We start from the raw sequence: 21679 nt of genomic DNA, 5'->3' as shown, positions 1-21679 counted from the left end.
TGGCTTCTCTTCAAAACTTGATCAGAGCTTCGTCTGTAAGTGATTTCACCCTGTGTTGGACTGTTTGTTTTCTTTTTTATGCATCTCTGCATGTCCGTAATTGTGTTGTTTTTTTTTTTTTTTTTGCTGAGTTACGTTAGGGCAGTGGTTCTCAATGTTTTTCTGTTACGCCCCCCCTAGCAAGAAGAAAACAATCCCCCCCGCCCCCCCAACTATAAATAATAGCGTTTGTCTATAAAATTGTTATAGGTACACCTCTGCTTAACATCCTTGTTAACATTAAAGAAAACTAAAAAGAAAGAGAGAATTCAGCTTACAAGAGTGACTTCATTAACATTGTTTATTAGTCTGTAAAAGAAAAGATTTTAAGTGCATCAATTTGCCTGAAATTCAAAAAATAATAATATCCTTGTTTAAACTGTAAACATTTTTGACAGACTTTTGCACCATTTGCTGCTGGAAAATAAAATTAAACAAAATCAATAAATAAAAACAAATTCAAATTCACTTCAGCAACATTAACCCAGGAGCACAATATATAAAACACTTTAACCTACAAAACAAAAACAATAAAACAATTTGTGCTGATTTTTTGTTCCTTCTTTTTATCAAAATGAGGAAGCCAGGATTAAGGGCTACAATGAGCACGTTTTGCAGTGCACAGCTTCTCAAAGCGAGGTTTAGCTTCACAAAGGTAAGATGTTGCAGATGTAACCCAGTAGTTATTTTGATTTATTTGTCTTGTTGTTTTATTTCTATATTGTTCTATTTGATTTATATCTGGTGCATTTGATTCTTGTGAACTACCAGTATGCACGCATGTGATTGGTTAGAGGAGCGCATGTCCCGCCCCTTCGCGGAAGTGCCGGAGTGTCGGCAGGAGCTCACATGTGCGCTGCGGGGCGAAAGCTATTAACATCTGTGAAAAAAGAAGCAAGTAAAACTGCTTTTTATCCCTCGGGTGGCTGGAGGAAGACCTCCACCTGAGTGAATGGATGATTCTTGGACCTGTGCATCAGGAGTTGTTTTGTTTCATAGAGCGTGAGTCTTGGTGAGTGCATGGAGCTGAGCTAAAGCAGCTAACTCTATTAGCCACACTATTGACACGAAGCACTTTACAAAGCATGCAATTTTACTCTTAGTTTCATTATGTTCTTGAATGTTGGAGTTATAATCAATTGCAGATACATTATGCACTGATGATCTGATAAGGAAAAGGTACAGGAAGAATCTAAGTTTTATTTTCACTTTGAATATATTCCTTGTATGAAATATTGTGTTTAGTGTTGTTTATATGATTGTTATTGAATGTGAAAGTGTGTTTGTGCTGTTATTCAGTTCATGATTTATGTGCTGAAGAGTTAAAAAAGTGTTTAAATACTAATTCATGAAGTTAAAATGGATTTGTTAGTTAAAAATGGGATAAAAACTGTTCTATTAAGAGAAGAAACTACAGTAAAAGGTGAAGATGGATAAATAATTCATTGTATCACCATTATGTTGCAAGAATGTGTGACAGATTTTCATTTTATTTCATAATGGCCATAAAAAATTGTTTGATTTCATTTAGTAATAGCCTTGTTTCTATACAGGCTAGGTTTTTTGAAACCTTCAGAAACCGTTGGATGTTTGAGAATTGGATTCTCCTTGACGAAGGAGATGGCGAGCCCCAGCGAGTGACCAGAACCCTCCTTAATCCAAGGAGCAGATCAAGAATTCCTAAGGGTGGGAATCCTTCATCACCCATCGAGCAAAGGATGTGTGGTAGGAGCGTCCAACCACCTCTGACTATTCTGACTGAACATAAGAGCTCTTAGACCTGACTTGACTTTGTTTTGACTGAAACTGAACTTAAAACTCGAACCAGGATCTAAAGGAACACTGAACTGAACATTTGGAAGGGAATTTGCACCCTTTTGAGAACATTTTATTTTTTGAGGAACTGATTTTGATATGGCGATACAGTGATTGTTTTTTGTTGATCAGATGGTTATGTTTTGTTATGGTTATGTTTTGTTGAAGAATTGAAGTCATGCATTGAATCTATATTTTCTATTTCATATAAACTTCCTTGTTATTCAAGTTCAATCATTTTGTGGCTCCATTTATTCATAGTGAATATTCACTTCTCTTTTAAACCCTCCTCTGAACCTAGTTTCTGGTCCTTGTGAGTAAGTTAACCCAGGTGGGTTACACAAAAGGAAGCATAATGCCCACAGACCTCTGCTCTTAGAGTGGATATTGCCTCTCTATACTCAGCTAGAATTCTCTTTTGACTCACTATCTTCGTCTCTTTTGACTCACTATCTTTCTTTTCATCCCTCAGGGATGAAAAGAAAAGCGGAGAGAGGGATGATCCCTGTTAAAAATGTCTTCATGTTGTCTCAGGGTTTGTTTACTGCACTTCACATCGCAGCTCGTTGCAAGAAAAACCTACACCAAGAGCTGCACACTCTGACAATGAGAGTGCCACTGCCAACTACTGGAGTGGATGTGCAATTACACTTTATTTTAGTCCGGCTGAAAAAAAGCATGTTCACCACGGTCACACGCCCCCCCCCCCCAGGCAACGCACTGCGCCCCACAGTTTGAGAACCACTGCGTTAGGGTGACGACTTTCATTTGACCAGTGTAGTACTGTATCTATCCAGCAGAGGGCCTCAGTACTACATCTTAAAGGTGCTGTAGGCAGGATTCGGCATCTCTAAGCAAGATGGCGATTTGACCCATCTGAGATGGCCATTTGAAACCAAGCACAGCCAATCCTGTCCTGTTTTCTCTGACATCACGCCCTTACGCAAGTTAAGCCCCTCCCACAAGAACGTGCGACGAACGCGCCTCGACCAATCACGGTTAGAGCCTCATGGGCTCCTCTGATTGGTCAACGATACCTGGAGCTGTCGAGATTCCTTTTCAGCCCAGAGCAGAGACAGATGGAAACGCTGCGCCCTCGCGGTAGTGCAGTTATGCTACACTCCTAAAGGATTATCAATGGATACTCGAACATTTAATCCAAAGAAAACACAGAAAAATTAGCATTGACTAGCAAAATCCTGCCTACAGCACCTTTAAATTGATGACAGGGTTTGTTTACATCTGTTTACTGATATTTATATATGGTGTTCTTATTGTTGTTGGTGACTGATTTCACCTGTGGCGGAGGTCTGCGCTCTCTGAGTGCCAAATTCTAGTTTGTAATTGTTTTCATAGTAGATAATATGAGGACAATTTCATTCTAATATTTAATTTATTGTTTAATTTGTCTATTTATTGATTTACTTCAAAACCAATGCCTTTTATTCAGATTATGACAATAATATCCATACATGTCTTGATCCAGCTTCGTGTCACAGGGCGCTGGAGCTGGTCACATCTGTCCGTCGAAGAAGACAAGTTTCACCCTGGACAAGTTTTCATTCAGTCACAGAGAAGAAAATCACACAAAATCACATCAATATCTACAGACAGTTTATCAGTCACCAGTCAGCCTCAAATGCACGTTTGATGCAGAAAAACCTGGAAAAAAAATCACTCATGCTCAAGCAGAAGTTGTAAACTACAGACAGGCTCCAAAGAGCAGATTCAAACTGGGAATTATGTTTCAAACTTGTGAGTGTCCAAACGACAACACATCACAGTGTCAAAAAAAAAAAAAGAAAATGGAATTTAAAATTTGAGGACACCTGGAAGAAACAAATAATTTGTGTTTGGAAGTCTTAAGGTTTTATATAAATAGATTTTAGACAGCTGGTGTGGATAGTATCAACTTGTCTTTCAGAAAAATCTGTCACAACTATTCTCTCTAAAATCAGTCATTGTCCTGCTTACTAAATATATTCTAGGATCAATGAACACCATTTCCTCTAGTAATGTAATACACAGGAAACACGTATCAAAGTGACTTTATCATCATATTCTTGCTGAACCTGTGGTAATTTAATCATAGTATGAATTCATCCTCATGCTGGCAGCTTATTACGACAAGACTTATTTTCCTGAAAACATTTAAATTAATGCTGAAGTCTGTCAAAATCTGCATGTTTCCATAGATAACAATTACGCAGATTGTCTAAACAGATGTTTGAAGACAAAGTAATAGAGATACTTGGTGGTTTGATTGGCAACTGGCTGCTCAGGAACTGAAACGAACTCAACAAAACGCCAAAGGAAAAGAAAGTATGGATGAGCAGCTTTTTGTGGTGGTAGTGACTCATCTGTTTTTTTCTTCTCTTCCTGAACTGGAGATAAATGACAGTCTAATATCATATTGTGCTTTCTTATTTCTCTCATTCAAACTTTTATTTGATTAGATTTATTCTTGTGAAACAGGAATTGGCAGGAAGAGCATCTGCTGTGAAGTCAAAGTTATCCTGGACCAGAACACTGAATGAAGTTCAAATAACTGATTGACTGTTTTTTTTTTGAGCAGTGCCTGTATTTTTCTGTTTGCTCACTGTTCGTGTTGATTTCCTGGAAGTTGCAATCTGTCAACTATATTGATAATACGACTTGAACGGTGGCTGTTAAACTAAGGTTTATAATTATTTTTGCCATCAAGTTGTTTCAGCAAACTGTCCATTCTTTGAACAGGTTTGATTCTGGGGGCCATATTTTCACGGTGCAACGCAGAGATTGCAAGCCGGTGGTGGCGCAGTCATATTTTCGTGAATGGGTTTCTGGCCGGTCCGCTGCGCTTGCGCCGAGATGGGCGTGGCCGCGCACCAGGGGGAGGTGTCGACAGAATCAGTTGGGCGCAATGATAATTTTGTGAAGAAGGTGTGCGCAGGCAGGGGAGTGGAAGATCTGATGATAATTCGTCTGAGGAAACCTCAGAGGCAAGTTTCCAGCTTGTCGGTGCCATTAAGATCACTTCTGAAATAAATACATTCTTTCTAAACGGTTCTCCCTCCTGTGTTTGGACTGCTGGGTTTGAGCCTGAAGAGCTCCTGTGATTGTGTAGAAGGTATTTGTGCTGGAAAATAATAGTGAGTGAGTGAGTGAGTGAGTGAGTGAGTGAGTGAGTGAGTGAGTGAGTGAATGAATGAATAAATAAAAATAACTTGTTGAGCACTGATGTCGCATCAAGCGCAGCCGTTTGTCCCGACCCCAATATAATTTCTCAGAGTCGCCAAATAATTACGGGAAAACATGGATGCACAGAAATAATTTTGAATTATTGTTTCTGACAGGAGTATTTTTTGTTTTGTTTTGTTTTGTGTGTGTGTGTTTTTTTTTTTTTTTTTTTTTTTTGCGTGTTTCTGATCCGGTCTTTGTCCAGAGACATGGGCGCGCAGCAGCGGCTCAGTGACAGGCTACCAGTTGACCCAGGACCAGACGTGGTGACTGGGCTGAGCAGCGGGTCGCACCGCGGACTGGGAGTCCGCTGAGCGCCCGCTGTCAGCGGGCTGCTGGCTGAGCTCTGCGCCTGCGCTCTGGAGCCTCGCCGGTGGAGCGGAGGGCTACAGAGAACATGCGGCTGAGCGCATCGTGAAGATGTTTGACCTGTTTCAGCAGATATCCATCAGGACAAAACACTCTGCTCAGGGCTGAAGACTGCTCAACATCAGATCCTGTAAAGTGGGACAGAGATCTTTTCATCATGTCACAGAAACTGAATAATGCGCTTCACCTGGGAGGATAGAATCTGGATCGCTTTAAATTCAGATGCTTCTAATACGATTGTTTTCAATGGGATTGGACAAAAAACACCCATTTACGCCCACAATATGAATTATCAAACCAGCAACTGTTTTTTCCGTCTAAATGCAAGTGATTAACACGAGAACAGCCAAGATGGCCTGACAGACCGTTTGGGTTTTTATAATTCAAATAATTCTGTTAAAAATAATTCCCCTGTCCTCTAATTCTATGACTTTTCCTAAATATGTGTCTTGTATGTTTTTCTGAAGCAAATACGGTCCTAACAATGACACACATAATATTACAAAGCATTTATATCTCCAAAAAAGATTAAAAAAAAAAAAGACGCACTTCGCGGGGCTTTTTTTCTGCGATTGATTTGTTTTGGTTCATATGCCACATCTGAACAGGGAGCCAGCTCTGACAGCAGACAATCAGACAGACGGCCAAAAATATCAACCAAATCCCAAAAGAAAGACAATAAAAAGAGGCATAATGAAGCCATATTCAGTGGAAGAAGCTTTAGCGATACAGGAGGTCAATGAGGGGGAATCGGATGGTGGAGACGTGTCGGACATCAGCGATCTTGACTGGAGTGAAGTGGAGGAAAGTTCTGAATCAGAGTCAGAACAGCCATGAGGCAAACAGCGAAAAAAATTTAATCCTGCTGCCCCAAAAATGCCCGATCGACCTCCGGCTGCTGTACAGTCCAGCGCAGAACCTGCAGTGGCACATGGAAGCGCTCACGCGTCACCTCCTGGTATAGAGAATTACTGTAGGCTACTGTCAGTTTACAACTAAATAATAATAACATAAAATGGTGTAAAAAATAAATAAACTAATCTAATAAATCTCAACACAACGGTGAACACGGTAGTTGACAGCAGGAGCACTGCAGCGTCTCCAGAGGTGCCAATTACAGATTCAGGTAAAATATTATATCCTCCGTCAAAGTGCAGCAAACCATGTATTTTTCGTCTCCAAAAATTAATTTCAGAACGAACACATTTTCTGAACAAATACCTTTGTCCTGTCGAGCCTGCTGTGGAGGTCAAATAAGAGCAATAGAGCAACAGAGGTCAAAGGTCATAACAGGCTTCATGTCTCAGCGAGGCCTCAGAGGGTTTAATGACCTTGTGGGGCACCTCTAAAGGACTGTCTGACAATAATCAAGCTCTCACAGCATGAAGAAAGAAAGAAATAAGCCTTAGTGTGTATTTTACACTGAAGTTGGAGAGAAGGCCTCTGCAGCTCCGTCTGGTGGATCTAGTGCAGCACATCTGTGCTTGAGAGGTTCTCCTTCGTGCTGAAGTACGCCACCATGCTGCACATCAGTGGTGTGAAGGGAGCTAGAGCTTGCACTAATTATTCTTACAGAATACTCAAATACGCATGAATGAAGAGAAACATCAGCCAAAAGAAGTTTTCGTGAGCTAATCACACACTAACCATGTTAACAGCTCATAACAGTCCATTTTTCAGGATTGGGCTCCTTCTCCTCTGCACACGCGCACGTGACGCTGGTGTTGTGCTGCTTTTAGATCGACTTTTATCATCAGGTCCCACCAAAGGTATGAATAAAGTTCTATCTATCTTAAAGAAATGAGTCAATTTGTCACCCTTTTCTTCTTTGTTGTCGTTACGTCAATTCTTCATAATCTACTGGAATAGTATTAAAACAGTTTAAAAAGTTTGATCTTAATGTTATAACACATAACTGCAGACAGAGTGATCGATTTAATGATTGCTTGATTTATAACAAACTTGTTTCAGCAAATGTATGAAGATGAAAACACACATCTGATTCAAAATAAACATTACTCTTAAAATTAAACAGAACTTGTTATATAATGCACAGAAGCGTATTTGTAGACAAATATAATTAGTTTAAGATCAAAAACTCGCTCCGTTTAAAAAAAAAAATCAGTCCGTGACGTACTTCCGGGTCAGAGTTCAGAGTCCATAGCAACAGCCTGGCAACCAGCGGGGCGGCATTTTAGAAGACAAAACAGACAGATTGCGCATTTAAACAAAAACACTGCAGATCGCATCCATAAACCGAGTGGAAACTATGAAGATAAAAATGTGCATTTATTGCTAGAGAAGCATTGTGTAAATTATAATTTAGAGACTTCTCCGTTCGATAGTCTTTTTTTTTTTTAATGTTTCATATTGTGGCTTCTGATCTGTTTCAGAAACTATTTTAGTGATTTTGTTATGTTTTGAAAGTCTACCTGAAGTCATTATTTAATGCAGAGAATTGTATTTGTGCTCAAACTTCTCGGAGCAACGCGATCTGTTAAAAAAAAAAAAAACACTCTTTCAGTCCGTGATTCTCCGTGATAATATTTACGTGACCAATAGGAAATACTTGATTTTAAAATATAGATCTTGGTCATAACTTGGACCATGAATTAATATTTGGATCATAAATGAGCCATGTGGTCGTTTCATATTGGGACTGGTCGTAAGGTGGAAGTAACGAGGAGCATGCAGACCGCTGTAAGGGGAAATACACGTTTATTTTATCAGAAATAAACAACAGTGAAGAACGATAATGTTGTAATCACTTTCAGATGACCGCAGAACCGCGTCTTGGTTTCCATGGTGATCAAGACCCGCAGTGCAGCGTCGGAGAAGCTCCAGCTGTCTTCTCTGGTGGCAGATCTTGTTGGAGCTGCTCTTAAAAAACAACAACCCCAAAACAGGTATGTTAGAAATACATCAGGAGGTAATTATTAGCTCCTAAACAGCCCTCGTCACTACACAATGTGAGAGCGAGTTGTGCGTGCATATAATTAACGGCAAGAATAAGTTGAAAAAGACTGCATGGAAACTTCAAACATCACTAAAAAAAGAGTAAATAAACATAATGTCTTTTCAGAAGAGTGAAATGCATCCCAGATGAATATACAGGCTCATTTTTACCCACCAACACGATGAAGAAAAAGCAGGAAAAAAATCAGTTTCAGACCGAGCGTAATGAAAAAATAAAAAAAAAGATATGTTGAAGACGAACATAATAAGGGACAAACTAGGTTCCTCTGAAACGTATTTGAGAATGCAGTTTAGTTTCCTCAGAACGTAATTTTGTGGAGACAGGGTTGTGAGGACAGGACCGAGGTGACCGTCCTGGTGCGCAGCCGGGGAGACTTATTTTACTAATTTTAATATGTTCTGATTATTATTGACGGTTAATAATACAACCGTTTTGTGTGTGTGTGTGTGTGTTTATCAGGGAAAGGAGTGCACAGAGTGTGAGTGAGAGGTGACGCTGCGCAAATGCGCACTGCAGAAAGTTTTAAATACATTTTAAAACCTGATTTGAGGCATTAATAAAGCAGACATGAGGCATTAAAAGGTTTGCTGATTCTCTTGACTTAATATTTTGCTTATTTATCTTAATTTCTAATACATTAGATCAGGGCTACTCAACTTACCACTGCTCGTGGGCCACATAGAGAAACATCTCTGTTTGTGTGGGCCGCGACCTAAGTTTGCTCATTTATATGACTGAATTATGTAAAAGACATTTAAATAATGTAAGTAATATTCAATAATGAAATTTTAAATGCATTACAATAGAAAGACGACTACATTAGTCTTTTGTAAAACTAAAATAAGACTTTGTTGAAAATACATTACACTAAGCCTTATAGATCTATTTGTGGCTGTTTTCTGCATTTCCAATAAAAAGCAAAAAGGTGAAATGGCATGACATTTAAAAAAAGTCGGATATCAAATTAAAAAATGAGGCTTTATTCACAAAATATGAATATACTTACTACACATATTAGCATTTTTTGTAACAAAACATAAGTATTTTTTTTTAAGTTTTTAAAATATTTTTCAAGCAATGCGTTTGAGAAATTCACTTAACTACAACAAAAAAGCAGGTCTTTTTCCACAAAAAGGCAAATAAATTAAGGGATTCTTTATAAAAATAATTGGCCTACTCCTGCAAAAAATGAAGTAAAAATTAAATCTTGTGCATCACAAAAAAGATCACCGGTGGCAAAAAAACCAATCATTGTAAAGCATACAAACAGGTGACCTACTTTTTGGAGAACAATGTAACCAAATGACAGAAGAAAAACACAGGTGTGCATTACTCACAGGAACTGTGCCCAACAGGCAGCCCTGACAGAAGAGGTCAAAGCTAAAACTATTACACTCACTTGGAATCAGGACGATGTATCACATTTCTTAGCAAAGTCCAATACACGTAGGATTTATAATAAGAAAAACAACTGTGGCAACAGTGGCAACAGTGGCAGTGTTGTCACAGGTTGAGTGGTGCAGTCCTACTGTAATAAATTAAATCCGTGACAGCTGTCGTGGCGACGCTGAAGATTCGCTCGTTTTGGAATGGACGGTTTTTGGCAAAGAAGGCACACTGGCTTGTTATTTACTTCCAGAAAAGCAAATTCTTCCTCCCATGACGGTTGAAATTTCCTGTGTTCATCGCATAACTTTAGTTTAATTTTACTGGCGGCAGCCATGAACTCCACTGCGATCGGTCTTCTTCGAGTCTTTTGTTTTCAGCGGTGAGCAAACAGCCTGTTGGCGCATTACCGCCCCCAGCTGGTACAGCCCCGCAGTTGCAACACTTATCTGCCTGCTGTCAGCAGGTCAAACACACTGCCCTCTGGTGTCCGCATATCAGAAACGTTTTTTCCTCATTAAAAGTAGATTTTTTTTTTTCACTGCTTACAATCAGCCGTGGGCCGCACCGTTACAGCATGCGGGCCGCATGCGGCCCGCGGGCCGCGGGTTGAGTAGCCCAGCATTAGATTACAGAAAAACAACCTGTTGTGCTCCTGTGCAAACACTGCAAAATGTATGACGGTCTGGCTGAGCGTTGCGGCCTTTGGAGGGGGGGTAAGAATGCTGGCTGTTCTAGTGTTTACAGACACAGTGTTACACAGAGAGGGCTGCGCTTCTAACCATTTTCGCCCATGGCCTAAGCCGAAATCAAGGGAAAATAAAATAATAAGGAATGAAAGAAACGACAAAAAGGAGGCCAACTAACAAAAATAAAGTAACCCAAAAATGCGCGTTCTGTAGCACTGCGTTTTGACCGCTGTTGGTCTTCTCCTGACAAAAAAGAAAAAATAAATAAATAAATAGAATAAAATAAAGGAACTACAGTAAGTACAGTAAGTGTGTTTAGAGTCAATTGTCTGTGACTCATAGCTTCAAACTTCAATTTTCAAATCACAAAGGTTGACACTCTTCTGGCAGACTGTTCATGTTGGTGAAGGGATGTCGTGCATTACAGAGAAGGCATTCTGTTCTGCAGGGGTTCGGGTTCATATTCATATTTAATCAATAAGTAATCTGTACACACATATGCATACAATCAAATCGGTAAGTCTTTAAAGGTACGAGACAGATAGTTTTTCATTTATCATTTATGTGCATCTGAATCTGACTTGTGACACAAAGAAGCAGAAACAAGTTTAATTCCCCTCAGATCATCTGGGATGTCGCAGAGCAGCCAGGAAATAAAATGTATTTCATCATGTTAACTTAGCAATGAGCTTTGCTGCAGTGCATTTAAAAATGAGGAGCAGTGTTCATTTGAGTGGTCAAATTGTGCTCAGCTGGGTTAAACCCACTTTCTCTCCTCCCTCTTGTGCCACCTGCGCCGGTGGGCGGGATGGAGGCGTGACTGCCCCGCTCTGCACCCCCTCACCAAATTGGAAAAATGTTGTGGACACGTTGACTTCTTGCGCCGAAAGCCCACCACAGCCCGCCTAGACCGCGCATAGACCGGGCGCAGTTCACCAATTTAGAGCCCTGGGTTTCAAGCCTGCAGCCTGGAGCTTCCATTTCCTCCTTCAGCATGCATTCATGCTCTCCATGAGCTCTGGCCTGTTGCTACAATGGAAAGACATGATGAGCCAACAGATGACTCTAAGTCTGGAGTCAACGGTCAGTTCAGTAAGATTGCTATTGGCAAGACAGAAAACACCTTGATATAATAACAAGACATTTTCCTAAAGCTCCTTTTACTTTTATGGTGTTTTATATTTCAGATACTTAAAACATTTATTTTCTTTCCTCACTTCTGGGAAAGTGTTTCTCATATCCTCTTAATGTACATTCATCATTTTTGAATTATTTTGTCATATTACAGAAGGACATCAAACATGTTGTTGGTGAGCTTGAGAAATGGGACGTTAAACCACAACAGCTGCTGTTTCCTCAGTTTTGCACATTTATTTAACTTTTTAATCCTTAATTAATTACCTGTACTGTCCCCTAGTTGTTTTTTTTTTGTGGAGTTTTATTGCAGGGCTTATTTAAAAAATAAATAAATAAATAAATAAGGTCCTCACACTTTAATTTCTCATTTAAAGGTTCGATCACAGAGCAGTGAGTGGTCTTTTTGGGTTCTTTTCCATTTTTTTAGTCTCTGCAAAAGAAACTAAAATGTGTGGAACAGTACGAGGTGAGAAAGAGGGAGGAAAAGGGTCAGAGGAAAGAAGAATCGGAAAATTAAACAAAGAAGTAAATCAAGATCTACACAAACGCACATACACGCAAATATATTTCTAACAATACCGTACAGTAGGATTTTGAACGGCTTCTGAAGGAGCTTCAGTCACTGTGGTTTTCGAGCACAATAATAACAGCTGAATCTTCAGTGCTGAGACTGTTCATCTGTAAATACACCTGCTGTTTGTCATTGTCTCTGGAGATAGTGAACCTCCCTTGAACTGACAGAGTAGCGCTGAGTGCTACCAGACAGGCTACTAATATAAGCAATCCACTCCAGTCCTTTTCCAGGAGCCTGTCTGATCCAAGCCATGTCATAATCACGAAATGTGAATCCAGAAGCTGTACAAGTCAGTGTGTGTGATTCTCCAGGGTTTCTGAGAACTGATCAAAATTCAGTCAGAGTCTGAGCACCAGTACCTGTCAGGACAAATAAAGAAGACTGGTGTGAGAACTGTTGTCCTTACATCAGAATAATCAGGGAAAACGTTGACTCTTCACCTGCCCAGCAGAGCATTAACAGCAGCAGTCCTCTGATGAAGTCCATCATGGAAAACTGTGAATCACTGCTCTGCTGACATCACTTAGGTGAGTGTTTTCCATGTTGGTGAAGCTTGCGAGCGACTGAAGTGCTTGCTGTCTCTCTGTTGCTATTACTGTTAATTCACGGAGACAATCAGAGGTGCTCAAATTACAAGTAGCCTCGGTGTGTGAATTGGCTAAGTCAGCGGTTTTCAAAGTGTGAGGCGCGCCTCCCCTGGGGGGCACCAGAGGGTTTCAGGGGAGGCGCGGCCAGGGAGCGACAGAGAAGAAGAAGAAGAAAAACAAACAAACGTGTGGTCTTCTGCAGCAGCCGCGCACTGCGCGCAGTGTGTCCTGAGATTCTTCACCCCCACCCCCCGCTTGGGATGGGAGTTGAGAACCGGTTCTGTTGTAGAACCGGTTCCTCATGTCTCGATTCCAAGGAATTATTTGGCCATCTCCTTAACGATTCTGCTTATCGGTTCTGCTGTGTGCGTGACGTCGCACCATGCTCTCCGCGCACAGTGCGGCTGTGGTCCGCTCAGGCACCCACAGAGCCGCGGAACGGAAACTTTCAGCAAGGACCCTATTTTTCCTCACTCCGGAGCCCTGCTGCTTCAGTCTGAACAGAAACAAGTCGGTGCCAGATGTAAAGCAGATACGTGTTGCTAAATCAGTAATTTCAAAACAAAATCTGTGTTGTGTTTTTGCCTTCACATTGTTTTTTGTAATTCTTCTGGTAGAATATATGACAAACAACGTGATCTAATCATTATATGCATTAGAACAGGGGTTACTTACTCATACTCATTGTAGGAAATTCAAACGACAAGAAATCGCACAAATCAAAGCTCCACGACTGGAGCAGCTGTGTTGCCGGATTGGACGGGTTTCTGCACAATCAAGCTTCTCTTGGACCCGAGGTGGGTTGATGGAATGGCTGTATGTTTGTGATGTGTGTTTTTTTTTTTTAAATGAAAATCCGGTTTTTACGGTTTTAACATGCATTTTCTACAGAGATGGAGGTTTGGACTGCTTTCTATTGTTGGATGGAATTAACATTATATTTGGGGCAGATCTGGCAACCTCCATCAGCTGACAGCAGACACACACAGACTGTGTGAGTGACAGAGCTGCAGAGCTGGACCAGACAGGCACAGGCATGTAGTTTGTTTTGAGCTTTCCAGCCTGGCGTCAGGAAACACACCAAAAGATGAAACTGGGGCGACTGGCAGCTTGCAAAGTTTTCATGACATGGGTATTTTTTTCTTCTGTTCAGGATGAAGATATTAAAGAGTTAATGCAAACACCCCATTTGTATTGTTTCATATCTCACTCAATGAGAATCGCTAAGAGAATTGAAAAGGAATTGTAGCGATAAGCAGTATTGATAAGGCTGATAATATGGCTGATCGGCTTCATACCCTAAATTGACAAACCAGCTATGAGCCCCGGGCGCAGAGCAGTCGTGTAGAACGCTCCTCTGTTGATCTTGTTGATCCTGTCACTAATCCTGCTCCCGGATTTTTACAAGTCAAGCATGGAGGTTTACCTAGGCAAACAGAGGCTGTGTCTGTCCATAGTGCTCAAAGCATTAAAAAAAAGTCAATGGGTAAAAAGTAGGCCTGCACAATATATCGTTTGAACATCGCCATCGCAATGTGCGCATGTGCAATAGTCACATCGCAGGATGTGCAATATTTTTTTTAAGGATCGACCGATATGGCTTTTTTAGGGCCGATGCCGATGCCAATTATTGGTACTTATGGAAACCGATAACCGATATGTTGAACCGATATTCATTTGCAGCAAAAATGAACATTTTGGCATCAAAATGTAGCTGTGGGTGGGACATTGTTCCACAGCCCAGAGTAGTGACTTAGTAGTGAAGTGACTAGTGAAGAGAGATGTGATGTGCTCAGTGGAAAACACTTCTTCTACATTCATTATACTCAGGCCTTTTGTTTTCGTTCAGTTTATAATTGTGTGATTACTTTATTATTATTGTTGTTATTATTATTATTATTACTGATACATGTAATTATATTTATCACACACACACACACACAATAATGCAGTCATCTCATCCATAACTTCCCCAAAACTCCAATATTCAACCATCTGCAGCTGCTGATAACACAACTCTTTCCTTCATTTTCTTGTATGTTGTCCCCTGTATGTCCTGTACTGTAGGAATAAAAAATAATAATAAAATAAACAATGGAGAATCCTGGTTGAACTGAAGTTGTAGGCTACTGCAACGCTAAAAAATATGTTAAAATCAATGTTATCACTAATCGATGCGCGCCCCCGTGGGGGGAGTCATTTTTCGGCAGGCAGTCTGTTCTCGGCACGGTAACCAGTCGACCCCCGGTCGCCCCGACCAACTCGGCCCGGCGTCTTCTGTCGCGCACTCACGCCACACATTGAAAACTGGAAAAAAAAATCACCGGTAGGTCTGTGACAGGCTTGTGTTTGATTCCTCCCGGTTCCACAGCAGCGCACCAGACACATTTACCGGTAATTTTTTTTTTCAGTTTTCAATGTGTGGCGTGAGTGCGTGACGGAAGATGCGTGGGGCTGACTGGACTGTAATCCGCTGCCGGCCGACCGCTCCTGGCGTCCCAGCGAGCGGGCTGTCCGCCGGCGTCGGGCCGCTCCTCGCGGCTGTGCAGCCGCGTGCCGTGCTCTCCGGTTGGGAGACTGGAGGACAAACTGTGATTGTGGTGACTGACAGGTTAGAGGCGGAGAATCTGCCTCAAGCTTCATGTTTGCCGTTCTTTGGAACTGGCTAGCTTAGCTACAAGCAAGCAGAAGTTGTTTGCTCATGTGATCACATCACAATGCATTATGGGAGCCGTAGTCAAGACAACTGACTGACGACTGAGTGGTCTTTATTACCGTATTTTCTGAAAAAAAAGGCGCACCGAAATATAAGGCAGACAGTTGGGCTTTGAGACAATTAGAGGCTTTTAGGTGCACCTTATAGTGCGGGAAATACGGTAAAAAAAAATTTTTATCGGATATTGGTGGAAAAAAAGGCCGATGCTGATTATTAGAAAAATGCCCAATATCGGCCGATATTATCGGCCAGGCCAATAATTGGTCGATCCTTCATTTTTTTGGTTATTATTATTTTTAACTTTTGTTTTGCTTCATAAAAGCGGGGGCGCTCTCAGAGATTGCAATATATCGCAAGCCCCCAAAAAATCGCAATGTCAGTTTTTTCCAATATCGTGCAGCCCTAGTAAAAAGCTTAACACCTGTACGAGACAGAATAACTTTTCCAGTAGGAAATACATAAAATGTGGTCTACTAAACATTAGAGCAATCTCCACTAAATCTGTGTTAGTTAATGACCTTATCGGTGACAATAACATTGATCTCCTTGCTCTAACAGAAACTTGGCTTCAGCAAGATGACGATGTGAGGCTCAATGAATGTACCCCTTCACCTATGTTAATTTCCAAACAGCTAGATCAACAGGTCGAGGTGGAGGTGTGGCAGTGATATCGCAACTCCAGTCTTCTTCTTAAACCCAAAACTAATGTTAAATTCAACTCTTTTGAAAGCTTAATACTAACGCTTACTTGTCCAAATTGGAAGAATCAAAAAGCTGTGCTATTAATTATTGTGTATCGACCTCCTGGGCCTTACTCTGACTTTTTAACTGAGTTCTCAGAGTTTTTAAGCAATATAGTATTGGCTCATAACAAGATCCTTTTAATAGGTGACTTTAACATCCATGTGGATGATTCTGGTGACAGTTTGAGTAATGTGTTTATTGCAGTATTAGATAGTATCGGTTTCACTCAAAATGTTGATGAATCCACTCATAGTCACAAGCACACCCTGGATCTGGCTTTAACATATGGGATAGAGGTCAGTGACCTAAATGTTCTCCCTCAGAACCCCATACTCTCAGACCATTTTTTAATTACTTTTCAGGTTTTGATTGAAGACTACTCTGCTCAAAAAGATAAAATTCAGCTGATACGGACATTATCTGAAAAATCTGTGGCTCGGTACAAAGAATTGATCCAGCCTGCATTTGCTGCATTATCTTGTGAACTCATAGAAATGAGCTTATTGACCAGTGGTGATAATAGTGATCAGTTTGTTGACAGTGCTATGCACTCACTAAAATCTGCCCTTGACGTAGTGGCTCCGTTGTAGTTGAAAACCAATCGACCCAGGCGCGTTGCTCCATGGCTTAATTCTGAAACCCGTGTTCTCAAACAAAAAACTCGGCAATTAGAAAGACTGTGGCGTAAATCTAAATCGGAACAATCTCTGAGGAAATGTAGCTTGCTAAGCTATAAACAAACTCTTTTTAAAGCCAAGACATTATATTACTCTTGTTTAATAGAAATAAACAAAAATAACCCTCGGTTTCTGTTCAACACTGTAGCCAGACTGACAAACAGTCATACTGTAGTGGAACCAGTAATCCCAGAATCTTTAAACTGCCATGACTTTCTTAAATTCTTTAATGATAAAATCATAACCATGAGAGGTAAAATCAGTGAAGCGCTTTCCTCAGATCAAGCTCAGGGAATCCAGCCACAAGATTAAAGTAATGAGAAATGGCATTTAGCAAAAATCAAACTATACCCACTTGCTTTTTGCCTTTGAACTTTGCCTTTAACTCTCAGAAATTATTACATAAAACTTTTCACCACTGGACTGGTCACCTGGCTTCCCTGTGGGCTGATGGTAATTGAAAACAAGTTTTCTTTTTTGTTTTTTTTTGTTTTTTTTAACTGAACTCTTCGCATTTGCAATGGCACAATGGTATGAGTTATGATACCTATTGCAGGGTTTCTTAACCCTGGTCCTCGAGGCCCAGTGTCCTGCATGTTTTACCTCTCTCCCAGTTGGAACACACCTGATTGCAATGAGAGCTAATTACTGGGTTTCTTTATATGCAGCCCAGTAATTAGCTCTCATTGCAATCAGGTGTGTTCCAACTGGGAGAGAGGCAAAACATGCAGGACACTGGGCCTCAAGGACCAGGGTTAAGAAACCCTGACCTATTGGTTCAGAAAACAGGTAGATTGGCCCATTAGACATGATTGATTCTGAGCTGGATCAGCCAAAGGCGATGCCCCTCCCTCTTGGACCACAGCTGTTATCAATTAATCAATCAATCACACACAGATGGTGGAGGTGACAGCAGCGGTGGAGGGGAAGGGGAGGCAGAAGGAGAAGAGACCCTCAGGTAGGAAGTGATGAAGTGAATCTACCTGGCTCAGATAGAAATTAAGTTTGAGGGAAGTTTATTTTCTTCGTGCTGTAATTACACTTAGCTGTGCGTGCTAGCTAGCTAGCTAGCAGGCTTTCTCTCCTGCTAGTGGTTTCGCTGCAGTTATATCAGTCATAATGATCTTAGTCTGGGGGCAGAGGGTGCGGCTGTCCCGGGCCCAAGGTGGGGCCCACCGCCAGACTGATGCCGAAAAAAAAAAAAATAATAATAATAAGAACAACCTGAACCAGCTGCCTGAAATAATGGAACAAGGCCAGACTCTCAAACCTCACTTTGGAGAGGGATATTGTCATTGAGAAGAACCAGATAGCTGAAAGGTCTGCGAGGATGAAGGAGATGAAGATGGTGCCAGGAGTTCAAACAGTTGGACTTTTTTCTTATTTTGGACATTTTGGACTCTGGATATTTCGTATTGTCTGCAGTGGATTTTTTTCCCTGCTGGTTTGGATACATTCTTGTTGGCAGTTTTCCTGGATCGGATTCAAACTTCCCACCACTGGACGAAAACATCATCAGTAAGTCGTTCCATATTCATTGTGATGACACAGACTAGGATTGCCATAGATGCTGGCTGTCTGGTATTGTTTTCATAGCTGTTTGTGTTGTGGATCGCCGTGTCTGCTTGGTTATTGCATTAACACAGGCCACACACGTTGCTTCTTCACTTGTATGTTGTCTTGTCTGGCTTGATCATGAGTGACTTGATGCAGGTTATTAAGACTGTATGGTGTCCAAAATCTATATACGTCATTGGGAGACGCAGATTCCCTGATTACTCTCTGTGGAGAACACAGCGGCAGTGTATCTCAGCTGGCCAAGAAACGCCGCACACTGGGTCCAATTGATCTTCAGAGAGTAACTACAGAGGTAAGATAAACAGTGTAAATGGTGTACACGCATTGTTTTTAATACTGCTATATTGTGAGACACACATCTTAATATAGGCCCTCCAGAAAATAATAGTCTACTTTTATAGTTAATTTGCATTGTTGACATAAAATTAACACATTTAAATCATAAAATAAAATAGTGAATCGATTTTTTTGGCACACCCCTAATATCTGCAGTTCATTCCTGATGAATTTTAGTTGTTTTCTCCAGGACAGAGATAGAGACATTGTCCCAGAATGCAGCACTAACAGGTTCAACAACCCTCTCTCAACTCTCAGCAACTTCTTAGCCAAACTGTTAAGTATTTTCATAAAACAGTTCTAGTTGTTTTGTTCTTGCTTTTCTGCTGCTGGCTGCAAAACAAGTTGCCCCATGGGAATAATACTATCACTTCTTGACAGTTGATACATCTTGTTGAATTTTTTTTTTCAATGTGCTTTGCAGCAAATCCCACTCACCAACAACAAATTTGACATGAATTCAATCTACATGACATGTTGCTTGAATGAGATCCAGACTTGTGTTTGCAAGATTAAATTCCAGTTTTGGAGATTTTGTGCAACTCAAATCCAGATAAGCTGGATGCAGGACAGGTGACATATCCATGGGTGGCAGTGATTAAAATATTCTTCATTTTGTTTGTTTATAAATGGCTGCACTGTCACACAGAAAGGTGTCAGGATTCAGTGCTTTTCTGTTGGTGTGTTTGGTCTGTGTCTCTCTTCCCCATCTGGTGTCCATACCCCTCTCTGGTTTCTCTCCTGTGAGGGTCTTTCGTCCCTCCTGTTGTCTGTGTCTGTCTCACCTCGTGTTTCAGTCATCCTGTTAAACCTATCATGTCCTGTTTCCTCTTCCTTCCCAGGTGTATTTAGTATCGTCATTCCTGTCTCTCTGTAATGGTTTGACTTTACTTCCCTGCCCTCTGTTACCCGACAGCCTCTCGTGTGGCCTTTTATAAACCCTTCAGAACCCTTCAGAACTCCACCTTTATGTTTGTCTGCATTTGCATCCATCATGATCATGACAAAAGGTCATAATTCCCCAATGACAAACTCCAAATATGAAGTTCATTACTTTTTGGCAAAATGGATGTCCTAGTAGGCAACCAGGTTGAACTGCACTTATGTTCCAAATGCAAATGGGTGTTGGTATTCTAAATATTTTATATGTTAACAAGCCCAAAGTCTGGCTATGATTAATTCCCAGAATAAGTATGACCCTGTTAAGCCATGAACAAATCCTTGTTTGCACATAAACATTTTACTGTTAACTTGCCTAAAATTGAACACAGCCATGACAAAAGATTCTTTATTTGAGAATCACTGGTCTGAGGGCTCCTCCTCCTGTTACAGTCGAGGTGCAGATGGGTTTTTGTAGAGGGGGAGGGCAGTCTTCTGTCACTGTGAGTGGCTGGCACAGTAATACACAGCACTGTCTTCAGGCTGCATGTTCAGGCCTTTAAGAGTCACTGTGTTGCTGGAAGCATCCACATCAATTGTAAACTTGCTCTTGAGTGAGTCTTTATAGTGTGAGCCTTCAGTATATCTAATTCCAATCCACTCCAGTCCTTTTCCTGCAGGCTGTCTGATCCAACCAGTCCAGTAGTCGCTCACAGAATAAGACACCTGACAGGCGATAGTCAGGTCTTGACCTGGCTGTATTATCATAGAGGCAGGTTGTGTCATCTGTTCACACTTCCCATCTGTTTGGAAAAAAACAAAAAAAGGAATGTTAAAGTATGAAACTGTGCCATAAAATAACTGACATTTATGGAGACTCACAAGATCCAAATGCCAGCAACAGGAACAGAGCTGCAGTCAACATGATGTCTTGAAACTCAGTTGAAACTGATGAGATGTGAACGTCTTCCTGATGTCAGTGCTTTATATATGTGACTGAAAAGGAAGAACACTGAATTTGCATATTGATTGCATGAATGTGGTTTAAATGACGATCAGGGTATTAAAACAGTCACTTCAGATGAAAGACAATCAATCAATCAATAAAATTTAAATTTTAAAATGATGCCTGAAGAGTGAGTGAAATGCAGCTCAAAGTACTTCACTAGGGCTGGTTAAAAATATTAGAAATGAGAAATGTGAAGCATATACTCATGCCTACATATGTGCATTTATGTGTGAATGCTCATGCCTAACTCAAAATACATGCACACATGTATGAGTAAACATCCAGACTAATAACATTAAATCAACTTAAATTAAGGAGGGGAAGTTGATATATGATCATGGAAATGTTATTAATTGCAGTTCTTTCATTTCATAACTGCAACATAAACTACAATTTGGCATTAAATGCATCACTTTTAATAAGATGTGACAAGGTTTTGAATGTTTATGTGTGGTTCCACACATGTTTTGTTTGATTGGACGGGAAAATACGGTTCTTTTGGTGGTTAAGGTCACAAACTCCTGTCATGAATGGATGGATGGAGAAATAAATTAATGGTGTAAGAGCTCCACCTCTGGTGACTTTCAGTAGTTCGTGCTGAGTGGTTTTTGTTTAAGTTCACCAATGTTTTCTCTCATGGTGCATCTCCGGCACAGTAATACACAGCAGAGTATTGAGGCTGCATATTCTGTCCTCTGAGAGTCACTGTGTCGCTGGAAGAGTCTGTGGAGATGCTGAACTTATTTCTTAGGGAATCTTTGTAATATGTTGTAGATCCAGCTGCTGCCACTCCAATCCACTCCAGTCCTTTTCCTGCAGGATGTCTGTTCCAACCAGTGTAATAGCTGCTCACAGAATAAGACACCTGACAGCCGATATTCAGGTCTTGACCCGGCTGTATTATCATAGAAGCGGGTTGTGTCAGCTGTTCACACTTCCCATCTGTTT

At 40.8% G+C, this 21679-nt stretch overlaps 1 protein-coding gene across 1 annotated transcript in view; it reads right to left on the bottom strand.

The window, feature by feature from the left end:
• Nucleotides 1-20664, bottom strand: part of LOC115387524 (immunoglobulin mu heavy chain-like) — a 98696-nt gene extending 78032 nt beyond the window's left edge. The window contains exons 1-3 of the mRNA XM_030090266.1: nt 20605-20664; nt 20235-20525; nt 172-176 (exon numbers count right to left, since the gene is read on the bottom strand). Coding sequence (XP_029946126.1) covers nt 172-176; nt 20235-20525; nt 20605-20647 — 339 coding nt within the window. The 5' untranslated portion in view covers nt 20648-20664. The remainder of the gene's footprint in view (nt 1-171; nt 177-20234; nt 20526-20604) is intronic.
• Nucleotides 20665-21679: the final 1015 nt, after the last annotated feature.

The sequence above is a fragment of the Salarias fasciatus genome, chromosome 4 (assembly GCF_902148845.1).
Source record: "Salarias fasciatus chromosome 4, fSalaFa1.1, whole genome shotgun sequence".
Lineage (NCBI taxonomy): Eukaryota > Metazoa > Chordata > Actinopteri > Blenniiformes > Blenniidae > Salarias > Salarias fasciatus.
The sequence above is the reverse complement of the archived record's forward strand: the minus strand, read 5'-3'. Positions and strand labels throughout refer to the sequence as shown.